Source organism: Acanthopagrus latus, chromosome 5 (assembly GCF_904848185.1).
Source record: "Acanthopagrus latus isolate v.2019 chromosome 5, fAcaLat1.1, whole genome shotgun sequence".
Taxonomy (NCBI): domain Eukaryota; kingdom Metazoa; phylum Chordata; class Actinopteri; order Spariformes; family Sparidae; genus Acanthopagrus; species Acanthopagrus latus.
Genome location: NC_051043.1, coordinates 11996910 through 12011301, shown reverse-complemented (window position 1 = coordinate 12011301; position 14392 = coordinate 11996910). Strand labels below are relative to the sequence as shown.

Below are 14392 nucleotides of genomic sequence, written 5' to 3'. Positions count from 1 at the left end.
GACCCTTTAGTGTCTTTGCCTCTGTGTGCATGTGATGAGAAACAGGCGTGTGTGTTGAAAGGGGGGCGAAAGAAAGAAAGAAAGAAAGAAAGAAAGAAAGAAAGAAAGACAGAAAGAAAGAAAGAAAGAAAGAAAGACAGAAAGACAGAGACAGAGAAAAAAAGAAAGGGAGAGGGGGGAGGAGAGAGAGAGTCACAGAGTGTGTCAGATCAGATGACCTTGATGCCATTAGACTGCAGGGCAATATGGGCTGGGGGTGGGGGTGTATGGAGGTAAATGGGAGCACTGCTGGTGGAGGGAGGTGGAGTCAGCTGACAGGAAGAGATTGGAGGAGGGGAAAGGACCCTCTTGTCATTGCCATAATGCTGATATAAGTTATTTAAAGGCCACTGAGACCCTAAATGCCAAAAAAAAATCCCTTCCACACATGAGAGGTGATGAAGGTGCAGAAAGAGTGAAATCACATCAGTTCCATACAGAACAAGTTGTTCTCTATTGGCTCTCACACACACAGACCTCCCACTGCCGATGTGCTGGTAAAAAAAAAATTTAAAAGCTTGTTTCAGTGTGTGAGGGTTTGATGTCAGGACTTTGTTGAGAAGAAAAGATGAAAATGACTCAGGCTTAGTCATGCAAACCAACCCAACACACACTGCTGAGGATGGACTTTTGTTGTCAGTCATCCCTCCTACTACCGAGACCTTTCCTCTGTGCTGCTGAGAAACAGTGAGCAAGAGACGGAGAAGTGAGAGAGATGGAGAGAGAGAAACGAGGGCGTGAAGCAACTCATTTGGACGGTAATTTGACTAGATTGTGAGTTATCGATGTGAGAATCGGAGTCTCTCTGTACCGTCCTCTCCCTCTCAATGCCGGGTTACAGCAGGTTTACCGTAAGTGTGCAGCATACTGGTTCATGTTTTCCATTTCATTTCCACTAAAAAGTTATGATACTTGGATTGTTGTTTTTCCAGCGTCTTGATATCTTAGAGTCATGAGAAGTGAACACAGTTGAACTAGAAGTTAACTGAGGCACAGTTACGGACTGTGTGCCTTCCAGTTATAATGTAATTAGTCACGTTGTTGTTTTATCTAGCTGAAAAGTAACCCATTGTGTTCAGGGATGATTTAAGGACAACTCTCGTGGGCGAACCTGAATGGCAGCATGGTGGTGCATGACTGTAATCACACTGACACATCTTAAAGCCCAGAAAAATACTTTTAACGTCTGCATTTCCGTCTTTGTTCCTTATTTACATTATCTAGAAAACGTTTATTCTCTATTTGCCAAAGATAGCCAAACGTGACTAAGTTAAACAGCAAAAACGTTGAGCAATGTTTTACCTGAAATGACACCGCTTCTTTTGAGTCATCATGAGAACATGTGTTTGTGTCGAGAGTAGAGAGGTTAATGTGATTGACCTTTTTCTCCCTGCATACAGTAAATTATGATGTACATGCTTGATTTACAAGGTTGTTTTTTTAGAATGTTTTGGAAACAGCTGAAATGTCGATGTTGAGTTTCCATCCTCTTTGTTGATGTTTAGGTAAAATCTTTGTTTTGCTCAGCTGTGTATGTGGACAGGGATGATCTGAGTCAGAGCTCATGGTTTTACAATGCGTGAGGTAATGTGTTCTATTGAAAGTACGGTACTCTCCTCTGGGTCACATGCTCAGCTTACTGTTCTGATTTCTTGATGTTGATTTAAAAATGGTGACAGTGTTTAAGCTGTGTGATGTCATTCAGTTATGGCACTGTTTATATGAGACCTGGCTGTGACGACTGCCGGTCTGTCAAGGTCTCTTCCAGATTTATTTTGGCACGTGTCACGTTACCGGTATTGCTTCGACAAATACATTAAGAATGGGAAAAAAGATTGCTACGAGCACATCGTTACAGGATCGGAAAGGTCTGCTGTGTGAAGCGTTTCTTTGAAATGAGGAACTGTGCGTGGAGAGCATGTGATTCAGGGGTTAAGTCGAGTCTTGAGCTAGAAATGCTGTGTCACAGCAGCCGGGGGAGTGAACAAGCACAAGTGAGGCGGGTGAATGAAAGAGCGTGTTTTTGAGTGTCCGTTGGTGTAAGGTGTTGGTGATAGTAGAGAGTGGGCACATGTGACATCCTCCAGTGGTGGAGGCAAGCGTCCTGGTGGAAACCACTGATGATGATGATGATGATGATGATGATGACGATGCAGCTACGTCATCGCCACATGTGTTTCCTACCTCTCTTGCTCACTGCTCTCCCTCTCTTCTCATTGGTGCCGCCTGGTCATGTGACCTAATGCTCTACTTCTCCTCTCCTTCCCTCAGACAGCTTAGGCTGCGCTGTGTTTCTCTTTGGGATTGACGCTCATCTGTGTGTGTATATACGAATATGTGTGGCAACAGAGAGTCAGACAGTGTACAATGTACAGGGCCAGGAGAGAGCGAGTGTTGGAACGGTAATGCAATAAGCTATGCTAGGAGGAGAAAAGACTCAGGAAGCAAAACAGAGAGACAAACTGAGAGAGGGAGGCAGAGGCAGTTAGAGAAAGCCAGAGAAAATGAGAGATCAAGAGAGACCAAGAGACACAGGGAAAGTAAGAGAAGCAGGGAAAGGCTACTGAAGTTGATCCAGCCATAGCGCAGTGTAGCCGGCACACGCTCAGTAATATAAAGAGAAAAAATACTACGCAGGAGCTGACAACGATCTGCAAGGGAAAGACGGCCATGTTTTTCCCCCTCCTCCTGGTTAAATCTGCTCCAAAACTCCAGAAATGTTGGAGAGAAGAGAGGAGACGCCGCAAGGCCGGTCAGCCAGCAAGTGGGCGAGAGGAAACATCCAGCAATCACGAAGACGTTGATGATGATACCGGCAATGACGCCAATGCAGAACAATGGTGAGAGGGAATAACAAGAGGACGTTATCGTACGCTGGCAGACGGGAGAGGACAGAAGTCTTGTGTCCTTAACAAACTGTAATGGGGTGATTACTTGCGGTTGCTGTTTTCATTTGGCAACAACCTGCCGGTCCTCTTTCTGTTTGTGCCCTCTCCTTCCTCCTCGTCATCTTCCCTCCCGTTACAGAATCAGTCACATGAATATCTGAGAGCGACTCTCTTTATTTGAACTGTTTTCTCCACAGACTTCCCTTTTGTTGTCGCTTGTCTTGTCTCATCATCCTGCTGCTCTTGTTTGCTGATGTCGAAGTGTCATCTGCTGTTCCCTCTCCATCGCCCAGCGTAGTTATCTCGCTCCCATACCTCTGCTAAATTCATGTCGCCATCATTCTTCTATTTTCTTTCCCCTTGTAGAAGAGTGAGTTGACATTATGTAGTGATGATGATGACCCATAGTCTCAGGACGTCAGAAACCTTCCACCTCATCTGTCTCCTTTGGATGTTGGAGGAAGGGCCAGCAAGATCGCCAGCAAGCCAGCTCCCTCTTCATCGACCAACCTTTCTGTTTCCTAAACATGCAGCCTTGCTGGAGGACCTTTTATCAGCCACAAGTTTAAGGCGGAACCTTTCTGCATCAGGCAAGGAATGGGTCATCGATGTGACAGTAGATGAGGAAGAAAATGCAGATCGAAGAACCATTATTGGTGTCTTCTCCGTTGGCACAGGGCTGAGTCGAATCTTGATGCCTAAACATGGATCAAAATCTCTGTAAGAAAAAACATACCATTTGCAGGAAGCGTTAACAAGCAACATAGCGATGCTTTTCTTTGCTCCTTTTTCTTTTTCCTGTTGGTGCCGTTGTGAGTTGAGATTGTGTATTCGCTTAGCAGCCGCTGGTTTCGCCTCTGCGCTCCAAAGCTCTGTCAAAGCCGAAATTGCCAATACTGGGCTTTTGTGGATAAACAAAATACACAACATAGCCTTATATGTCACATTATCTAGTGCAGTAGAATAAGTGGTGTTGAAGGGCGTGGATAGCGACAGGGAGAGGTTTTCTCATTGGTAAGAACTCTGCTGCACTGTGCTGTTTCCTTGGCTGCCAGTACTAGCGACTATCCCCCACAGCTCTCTCTGTTTCTGCTCACTGCACACTCCTCCATTCCATCGTACGTGCCCGCTCTGGCTCAGATAATGGCCTCTCGCGCAGCACACACTGAAGAGAGAGAGGAGAGGAGATGGAGGGAGAGGCTGCATGAGAGGGAGGGGAATGGAGGGAGGGAGAGAGAGAGAGAGAGCGAGAGAGAGAGAGAGAGAGAGAAGGGGGAAGGTGGGGGCTGCGAAGAGAGGCCGACTGCATGTGTAGCTGAGAGAAAGAAAGAGGATATTGAAAAAGGGAAGGGAGGAGCAGACAGAGATAATGAGAAAGGAAAAAGGAGAGAACAGAAAGCGTCGGCCATAAGAAGAGGCAAGAGAATGAGAAACGTGTGTGCTGGGGGGAGGTGTGTTGTGCGTGTGTGGCTGGCTGTGCGTACGTGTGTGAGCGCATGCATGTGTATTTCACCGCTCGCTCTGTCTGTGCACCGCACGGACTGGACGGAATAAAGAGGACTACAATCCAACAAGGCCGGTTTGCTTGGAGGGCTGCTGTGCCGGCAAACAAGTCTCATGCTCCTCTCTGTCTCCTCTTCTGCTTTCTGCTCTCTGACCAGCAGCTCCGTCTGGAAGACTAAGACCATGTAAGTATGCGTCGCTGGTCCTTGAGCTCTCAGCCGGCTTCATATTGTCAGGATCTCTGCTTCATGTTCCTGCTCGGCACAGCAGCAAAGGAAGGGGTGGGGGCAGAAGGAGGAGGACAAGAGGGAGGATGGGGAGGGTGTTGTGTATCTGGGATTTAGGTTCAGCTGTCTACTCACAAGCTCAACTTAACCCCCTCACCACCACCACTAGTGACTTTAAATGCTTTGTCTCCTCCCTCTAGTTTTTTAGTTTCTGCAGTGTCATTGATAAATAGCCCTCACTTTGCTGTTTTCTTTAAAGGGCTCCTAGACTCAAGTGTCTGGTTACCAGGTTCTGAAACATCTGAGCCAGTTCAGTGTGTTGATGATTTTTGATCCACTTTTTCGTTGTCAGGCTTCTACAAATGTGTGTTTGTTTGTGTGGGAAATAAACTGACACAGGTAGAGAGAAGACGGAGATAGACTTCTGGCAAGAGAGTAGGCTCTGTCCCAGTGTAAATATTTGTCAGCGCACGTGGTCTGCACAGTCTAAGGCATCCAGATAGGTGCAGGTGTCAGCCCAGCATTTCCATCCTGGACCAGCATACAGCCAAGCTAAAAAAGCACAAAACATGTGAGGGTCCAGAAACATTTAATTTTGTATGCAGTATGGCACTTGTTACCTGCACCAGCAAAGCTGAGTCAAGTTATTAGTTTACAACTTGAGGTGCTTTAAACCCATGTGACATATTTTTTTTTTTTTTCTCTCCTGGCAGTGCCTTTAACTGTGAGAAAAAGAGGAAAAGAGAGTGTCATTGTGACTGATAGTATTTGATTGTGGGATGTTGTGCAGCATTGCAGTCACTCTGTTTCAACAGACTGCAGTTCTCATAACTGCCGCGCACAGCTCTCCCCCCCACCCCCCCTTCCTCTTTCCCGTCTGATGCCACTGATAGTGCAGACATGGGGCCTCTCACGTATTGCATGCCGGCTGTTCACAGCACTCCCCCTCCCCCTAACCCCACAACAACACTCACCAATACCACCGCCACCCCCTGGGACCCCCAACAGACACCCGGCGCAGAAGGTGGAATTCAAAAGACCTGAGCATACTGCCTGTCCAGTAATTAGCCACTTCAAAGGCTCATTTTAATAATATTCAAATGATGGGGAAGCTGCTGGACATCAGGCTCACACTTACTGTCATACACTGATGGATCTAGAAACACAAGCCATTTCCTTTCTCATTTGAATGCTCTGAATCAGGAACTAGTTCACATTAATGTTGGGCTGTGAGACCATCAGCCAGATCGAGGTTAGTTTGTGTGTCTGTGTGAATAATTTGTATCTACATTCCTCTGTCTTAGTTCAGTTTTTATTGTGTCTTCAGAACTTTGGTGAATGGAAGTTTCCTTACAGTCAGGGCTACTTTAGTATGGAGCAACCAGTAGGTGTTTAGTGTATCTTGTCTGTTTATAATATACACAGGCTTTGACACTAGAAAGGTTAGTAATGCAGTGTGTTGGAATCTGTCTACCGTACTAGCACAAAAAAATGTATTTATGAAAAACAGTCTGCCATTGGTTTGTCTCGTGAGGGCTATTAGATATGTTGTAATACATTCTTCAGCCACAAAATGAACTCTGTCAATGATTTCTGAATCTGTCCTTAGATTAACTTTGTTTGCTGTTCCTCTCTAGACTCATTTGATCAACATCTATCCTGAGCTGAGTGCCGTTTGCAAGTAACTTTCAAGGATTCGAGTAAATTGGGGCACCAAAGCAAGCTTTAACATTTCAAGATAGTTACTTCTTCATCCTCCACACACTTTTTACACTATTGAGTTCAAATTCAACCCCTGGTACTTCAGACTGACTAAAATAAACATAGTGCTTTGAAAAATGTCCATATGATGTGTTTGCAGTTTTGAGTGTGACTACTAATGTGGTAACTGTCCCAATTTCAACTTAGAGAGGAAGTGAGATGTGTGGCTACACTGATCAGCTCCTGATTATTGTTACCAAAGGTCTGAGAACTACTTTAAACCAACTGATATGACAACAGCCATTTTGTTTGCGAGTTGTGACTGTTTCTTAAAAATACTTATACATTTTGTGATTTTCTTCTTGTGTTGTACACTGAGGTATACTCACCACAAGGAATACTGCAGTTCAAACAATGAGGATCCATGACAACAGTCAGTCTAAAATACAGATACAGCTACTTTTCCAGCCAATGGTACATAATATTTTAGAGGAGGTGGTTGGGCTTAATGTTCAGTTGGCTTTGTATTGAGGTCCTGTCTGTAAATTGATTTATGTTTGTCATTTAGGGGCTTGTTTTGGATGAAAATGTCTTAGGTTTGTGATGATTTCTCCATAAATGAGAAATGTAGGAAATATCTAGTTTTGCTGGTAAAAGTAATTTTCTCTGTATTTATTGGCATTTTGAAACTAACTAAGATGTATAGATTTACTCAGTTGATACATCTTCTCTATAAAAGAACAGGTGTTGTGGTTTTTGATAAATTGCATATATATGAACAATATGTCTTAAAAGTGGATGTTTTTGATATCAGTCATTTTGTGGACTGTTTTTTTTCACCCCTCAGTGTGCACACCTCTGGCCCCAAATAATGTCTCAAAAAAGCATAACTGATATGTTTTAACTTAGCTTAACTGATCTGGAGCAAAATGCCCATTTGTAAACAACAGTGAGATTATGTCACATGACTTGTGACCTGCCTGTTGTGAAATCATTCCACTGAAGCAATAGTTAATTCAGTTTTCCTTAGCCCTACTGACCTGACCCTGCAGCACTGTGTGTTCTATATGTGTGAGATGTGTGAGGGAAAACCTGGAGAAGAGGTTGGAAGAAAGGAATGGAGCTGGATATTATTCTGACATTTGTTATTTTTCATTCTGTCAAATTGGTTAAAAATACCAATTTATTTTCGTCAGTTGCAGTGATTATGGAACAAATGGGCAACACAGGGTTAATAAAAAATCTTACCTACTGTAAAGTATTTGTTGTTGTTTTGAAAATCAGCCCTGGATTCATTGGAATCTTATGACCTTTTTAACCCTTACGCTGTGTTTGTCTTTCAGACTGTTCGAGAAGTCACTTCAGTGCATGGCCCCAGAAGTGGAGGCCAGATGGAAATTGGGTCACATGACCGCCTCCAGGAAGGCGCACTGAGCCTGGAACTGGCCAATGGGGTAAATCGCTACCCTAATAATGATGAGACATCTATGGAAACAGAGCAGCAGAGGGCAGGAAGCATGCCTCCAAGGCAGTGGGTGGCAGGGCATGGCAAGGTCAATGACACCCAACAACAGCAACTGTGTTGGAACAGCAGCCATGGTACAAAGCCTGGTGAACCTGTCCACCACGCAGACATGGAGGACGCCCACAATCTGGTGGCTTTTTCTGCTATTGCTGGCACTTTGCCTCCTTCCTCCTCCTCATCTTGTCTAGTGCAGCCCAACACAGCGCAGCTGTATGAGAAGTTCACCCAGGAGATGGGCTCTGAGGGTGCTCAGACCAGACTCTCTGCAGGGGCTCCTGAGGGCAGCTGCCAACCTCCAGAAGACCTGAATACCCTACAGTCAGCACTGAGCCAAGCCAAACATGGACACAAGCCCCCCAACTGCAACTGTGATGGCCCTGACTGTCCAGATTACCTTGAGTGGCTGGAGAAGAAAATTAAGTTGGCAACAAGTGAGGATCAAGGTTCCTGCAAGATGGCTGATACTCCCCAACACTTACAGTCTCACCTACAGCAACCACATTTGCAGCATCACCCTCAACCCTACTCCCAAGTGAATGGTGGCCATCGAGTGTCTACTTCATACCCCCAGCAGCAAGATGGAACTCATTTAGACCAAGTGCCCTGCTCCAAGCCCCCAATTCCCTGCTCTCCCCAGGTGCTCTCCATAGCCAAGGAAAAGAACGTCAGTCTTCAGACAGCCATCGCCATAGAAGCCCTCACCCAGTTATCTGGTACTGGTCCGCAAGCTGCTGGCACTCCAGGTCAAGGCCCTTACAACAGTAACCTCCATCACCAACAACATATACAAAACCTCCCATCTCAACCCCTAAATGGCACTAGCTTGATTGTGTCCTCTCCTGGCACAAACTCATCCTCTTCACGCTCTCAATCCGTCCCTCCAGGACTACACACCAGCCAGCAGGCCCTGTTATCCTTTGAGCACCACAGGCCCCAATCCCAGGGCCAGCCACCCCATGCTACCCCTCTTCCATCCTCTACCTCTCCCTTCCCAGGTCAGGGAAAACATCCAGGCTTCAGCCCTACTCCCCAGCAGTGGCAGCAGGGCTCAGGCCGAGGCTCTGAACAGAAAAATCCATGGATGTGTATGAAGTCTGAAGCCCAGTCTCACTATGCCGCAGCACCTCACAGTAGCTCAGACCCTATGTCAGAGCTCAAACAGCTGCTTGGTGATACCAGTGGCAAGTTCAGCAATGCTCCTTTCAAGCTTCCAGTCACACAGCAGTTCAGAATGAGCCAGAATGGAGGTGTCCAAGCCCTAGACAACCCAGCATTGGCCAGGATAAAGCAAGAGCCAGACTCTGGTGAGCACTACCATCACACTGCCTCCATGGGACATTATGGCATGGCTAACTGTCAGCCGCAGGGTCAGCACTACCCTGGCTCTCCCCTGTCTCCTGGCCAAGCAGCCATCAGTCACTCCACTCAGGCAGCTCTGCAACAGCACCTTCACTACAAGAGGAACCTCTTCTCTAACCACTCCCCTGGCTTTGGAGTACCAGGCCCTCATGCACCTCTGGCTTGCCAAAACTTGAAAAAATGGTGGCCGCAGATAGAGGCAGACAGTTTGTCACTAGCCAACAAACAGGAACCCAAGGAGCCCAAAAAGAAAAAAAGCAGCCAAGGGTCTCCTGTCATAAAAGCTATGAGTGGGATGCTTTCGGTCCCTCCCCTGCCCAAGCCCAAACAGATAGTCATCAAGAAGACCAAGCAGAAAGCCTCCATGCCAACCTTCCTGCCTCAGACTCAAATCACCATACAAAAACCACCAGTCCTCATGATGGACAGAGCCCCGGCCCTGACCAGCCTGCAACCAGGTTCTTTCCCCCCTCTGCCCCTCCACAGTAACCCCACTCAGGCTGCTGCTGCAGGCCTCCCTGCCCCAGCCCAATCTCAGGTATCCATTTCCAACCCCTCTTCCATTGTTTCTGCTTTGTCAGAAAACACTCCAGCCCTCATAGGTGCTCTGCCCCCACCTGTGGCCCCGGTAGACCATGCTAAGTCAGAGCGAGCAGGCAGCCTGGCCTCCAGTAATACCAGCACCACTACACCTCTGACCTCCACATCTCCATCTAGCACCTCACAATTACCAGGGCTTATCAACATAGACCCAAAGTACGAAGAACTTATCCGCCAGTTTGAGGCTGAATTTGGGGACACTGAGGGGCCTGCTACCCAGCCAATGGATGAAAAAGCTACAGGCCCTCAGCTGGAGAATCTGTCTCAGACCAGTCCTCAAGACCTAAGTCCCACATCATCCAAATCCCAGTCAGATCCCTCAATTGCCACCACTAAAGCCAGCTCCAAACCTCATCCAAGCGATCAGGAGATGGAGGTCAATAAAGATGAGTCAGGGACCCAAAGTGAAGTCACCTTGAATCAGACATCCACAAAAAGCCCAATGGAGGGGCAGGGTGAAGTCGCTCTTCATCAGGAGGCTATTCTGGAAAAGCAGCAGCCTAATGTATCAGAGGATAAGTTCAGCATGCCAGGCTCTCCGCTGCCGAAACGCATGAAGATTGAAACCTCGGGTGATATAGCAATACTTTCCACTACGTGCTATTCCGAAGAGGACACGCCCACTAAGGAAAGTCTACCTTCGTCTCCATCTCTCAGAGGCTTCCTAGAGTCTCCTCTGCGCTACCTGGAAAGCCCTACCAAGACCTTGCTTGACACTCCTTCCAAGGATCTACAGGCAGAGTTCCCTGTTTGCACCTGTGTGGGTAAGTCAGTGTGCTGGTGCCTGTTTATGTTTATGTGAATGCAGGGGGGTGAGGTTTCTGTTCATCAACTGCATCAGAACTTTTCAAACAAGTATTCAGTGTTATAACAAATATTACAGACTCCACACAAGTGGAGATTAATTTAACCAAGTGTCCAAGTACAGTAAATATGATTGATTAGATAGATACTAAAAGGAGCCATAAAGCAGTAAGGGAACATGAATATTTTGCAGGGAAGACTCTTTTGGGAAACATTTTCTGAATCTGAGATTCTGAGATCTGAGATGTGTTGCTCTACATATTGAGCAAAACATGAATGAACCTATAATGCTGTCACTGTTGGTGCTTTACTCTACCTTTTGAAATCCACCAGTCCACTATTAGCTCTTTCATTCCCACTATGCTTCTGCTTCTCTGTCTGATGCTTGTCGAGTGTGTCTAAGAATGTATGTGTTGCCAGGGTGTGTGCCTGCGACCATCCAGACTGCGACAGTGTGAAGCACTAAAGGCAGTGGGCAGGAACAATAGCAGCGGTGGCAGAAGGAGCCTTTTGTGTGGGTTTGGGTCTGGCAGGCAAGCAGAACAGAGCCTTTGTTAGACAGAAATGGGTTCAGTCCTATAGTTTGGGTACTACCCTGCTCAGGTTATTTGTTTACAACAGAGTAGGCGGTCTTACAGTAGAAATCTATTTATCATATTATAAGCTACATACTTGAAATAGATAGGATGATACATAACAGTTGGATAAAGTTAGTTTAGGTTGATTTAACGTTTGATACACACATTACTCTAGCGTAAAAGGTTGAGTCTTTATTATTAAAAAATAACCAGCCTGTCTGTTCAGGAAGTCGTCAATTCCTGGTAAATCAAAATTTTACTGCTGCAGCAGCTGTGGGTAACAGATCATTAACTCGGTACATTAACTGAATAATGAAAGATTTTGTTCTCAGAAAAGCTGTCAAAAAATAACCACCATGTTCTTGAAGTTATTCAGAGCTCATTGTAAGGCTTTGAAGTGACTAAAGACTAAGTAAATTGACCCTTGCTGTCCCTAAACATTGAAGAGGGTGCTCAGCAGGGTGAGAGCAGCTGCAGGGAGACACTTCCTAGCTGTGTGCTGTGACTATAGTAAAGGTCATCAGACAACAGGTCTTGATGGTAAACCTTGGTTACCCACTGCCCTGACAACTCCCTGGAGCATAACACTCTGCTGGAATGAGATTTGCCTTCAACACACACAGATACATTATACAGTCTTGATGTGAACAAACACACAACCAATTTCCATGCAAAAATTTAGTTTGTCCTCCTCCACTTCCTGTGATGAGCCACGCCCTGGTGCCTCCCTGCACCACCAAGGGAATGTGACCTCATATTATCTCTGAACCAGAGACACACAGCATCAAGTGTATGTCAACATTTCAGATAATCAACTGATTGTGTAGAGCTTTTATATTTAGAGATTTGAGCTAATGTTACGTTGTCTTCGATTATCTGCTGCAGAAGAAGTGTAGTGTACATACAGTTTTTTTGATAAAACACATAGTGGTTGCACAGCTAGGGATACAAAGTTAATTAGGGTGTAACATTGAAGGTTGAATACATTCAACAACAGTGCAACATACAAAGATAAGTACTGAAGTCACAGGACGTGGTTTGGAACCACAGACAATGTGTGGGATGATGGTCAAATCTCTCACACACACGTACACACACATACACAACATAAACACAGATATACACAAAGCACACACAGACACACCCTTACTCCCTCTGAACACCAACACAAACTGAGTCATTCATCAGTGCCTCAAAAAGCTTCTGCTTCACAGAGTGTCTCCACGCACACACACCACACCCTATGGTCACAGCTGTGTGTGTGTGTGTGTGTGTGTGTGTGTGTGTGTGTGTGTGTGTGTGTGTGTGTGTGTGTGTGTGTGTGTGTGTGTGTGTCAGGGGCTATGTAGGTTCATGTGTGTTTGTGTTAACTGGATGTTGCAATCAGCTGTGCTTTCTCACGCTTTTCATAGATGACTTGGCCTCAGCTACAAAGAGGATGTACAAAAATACCTCAAACACCTGCATTTAACTTTTAACCAACACTTCAATAACTGAGATGCGATTAAATGCTGACAGGGCTTCATTTGTGACTGAAGTTAAGGGGCTTAATGTTAAATATTATCAACTTGAATGAGACATTGATTCAGTTTAATAAGATGAACACCCTCTTGCTTTAAGCCAAGAAATTATTCATTTAAACAATATAAGGGTCAAAAACATTTTCAAATCCCATATAGTATGTAGACTTTGCTGATGCTTCTGATAATATTGTCCAAAAAATGATGTAAATGTAAGAACAGGAAAATAAAATATCATGATCTCTGGTATTCTTGTTCTACAAATTCAGAAGACATTTTTTTTCACCAAATATTCACCAGTACATGATAAGCAGTGATGGTTCCTGTTCCTCTCTTATGTGTCAATTTCAATTTCATTAAAAACAAGCAACCAAAACAGTCAAACTTTGATGCACTTCCTCTCTGAGTGTAAAACAAGGAAGCTGAAAAAGAATTATAAAGTAGTATAAGTGTGGTATTAATTCATATATTACAGTTACTGTTATGAATAATATAAGTTACGTAAGAGAATGAATACATTATCATCACCATTTAGACATTTATTTGTGGAATTTATATTGTCCCCAGTTATTTGTTTCCTCACCTTCTACTCTCTCTGTTTCTAGAACAAATTGTGGAAAAGGATGAAGGGCCCTACTACAATCACCTGGGATCTGGACCTACTGTAGCTTCCATACGAGACCTGATGGAGAGGAGGTAAGCCTTTCCTTCTTCTTCTCTCCTCTCTATTAATCTCCTCTCTCTTTCTCTTCTTCCTACATGCTTTGCTTTCTCTGCCTCCCCCTCCTCCTCCCCCTCCTCCTCATCCTCCTCCCTTCTCTCCACCCTCGCTCCTCCTCACATTTGTCCTCAGGGAATCCATGACCCAGAATCCAGTAGGAGGAACAGGAAGTATCAGCAACATCAGCATATCAGAAGCAGAGCAAAAAGCACATGAGTAGCAGCAGATGATGGCTGAGAATGAGGGGAATGAGGGAGGAGGAAGGATGTAAACCAGATCACAGGCAGAATGAGACAGAGATAAGAGAGAAAGAAAGACTGAGGGAAGGGAGTAAAGAAGGAGAAAGGTAAAATGGTGTATTTTTGTACACAAATGTTGGCTTTAGTTATTCATATTATGTAGCAATCCTCTAGTATTTATTAAGGCTGAATTAGCACTTTCTGAAACCTTAAACAAATAATCTTGCAGTCACATTAAAAGTGAAATGACAACCTAATCAGTGTCACATACACAGTACTAAGTGGACATCCTCAACAAACCAATGCAATAGGCTGCTGTTACTTTGTCTGCAATGTGTCAGCAGAATTGGTAATAAAAAGACCATAGCAATTTGATATTTACAGGATTTGTCTAGGTTATCATACCAGAATGAGCAATTCACCACCTCACATGATCTCTCTTATGTGATTTCATGGGGAAGCATATGTAAACAAAATGGAGATTAGCGTGGTGCAACAACTTGATGTAGTAATTTGTTGCAGAAGGTTGAGTGAGTCTGGATGAGTGGCAAGATGCAGTCAACAGAGGTTTCCAATTTCCCTGCGAGAACAGGAGGAGAAATCTCAAGTTTCTGCTAACAGTTATATGCTAGCTAACTTTAGCCTCAAGGGCCATAATGCTTAACACTGCTTGGCAGCATTGTTAGCT

At 44.9% G+C, this 14392-nt stretch overlaps 1 protein-coding gene across 4 annotated transcripts in view; it reads left to right on the top strand.

Moving 5' to 3' along the window:
- Window positions 1–14392, top strand: part of tet3 (tet methylcytosine dioxygenase 3) — a 33807-nt gene that overhangs the window by 6032 nt on the left and 13383 nt on the right. Inside the window, exons 1-3 of one of the 4 annotated variants that reach the window (XM_037097875.1) lie at window positions 302–890; window positions 7702–10606; window positions 13350–13440. In XM_037097875.1, the coding sequence (XP_036953770.1) occupies window positions 867–890; window positions 7702–10606; window positions 13350–13440 (3020 nt within the window). In that variant the 5' untranslated portion in view covers window positions 302–866. The other 3 variants (XM_037097876.1, XM_037097877.1, XM_037097874.1) reach the window with 3 other exon arrangements.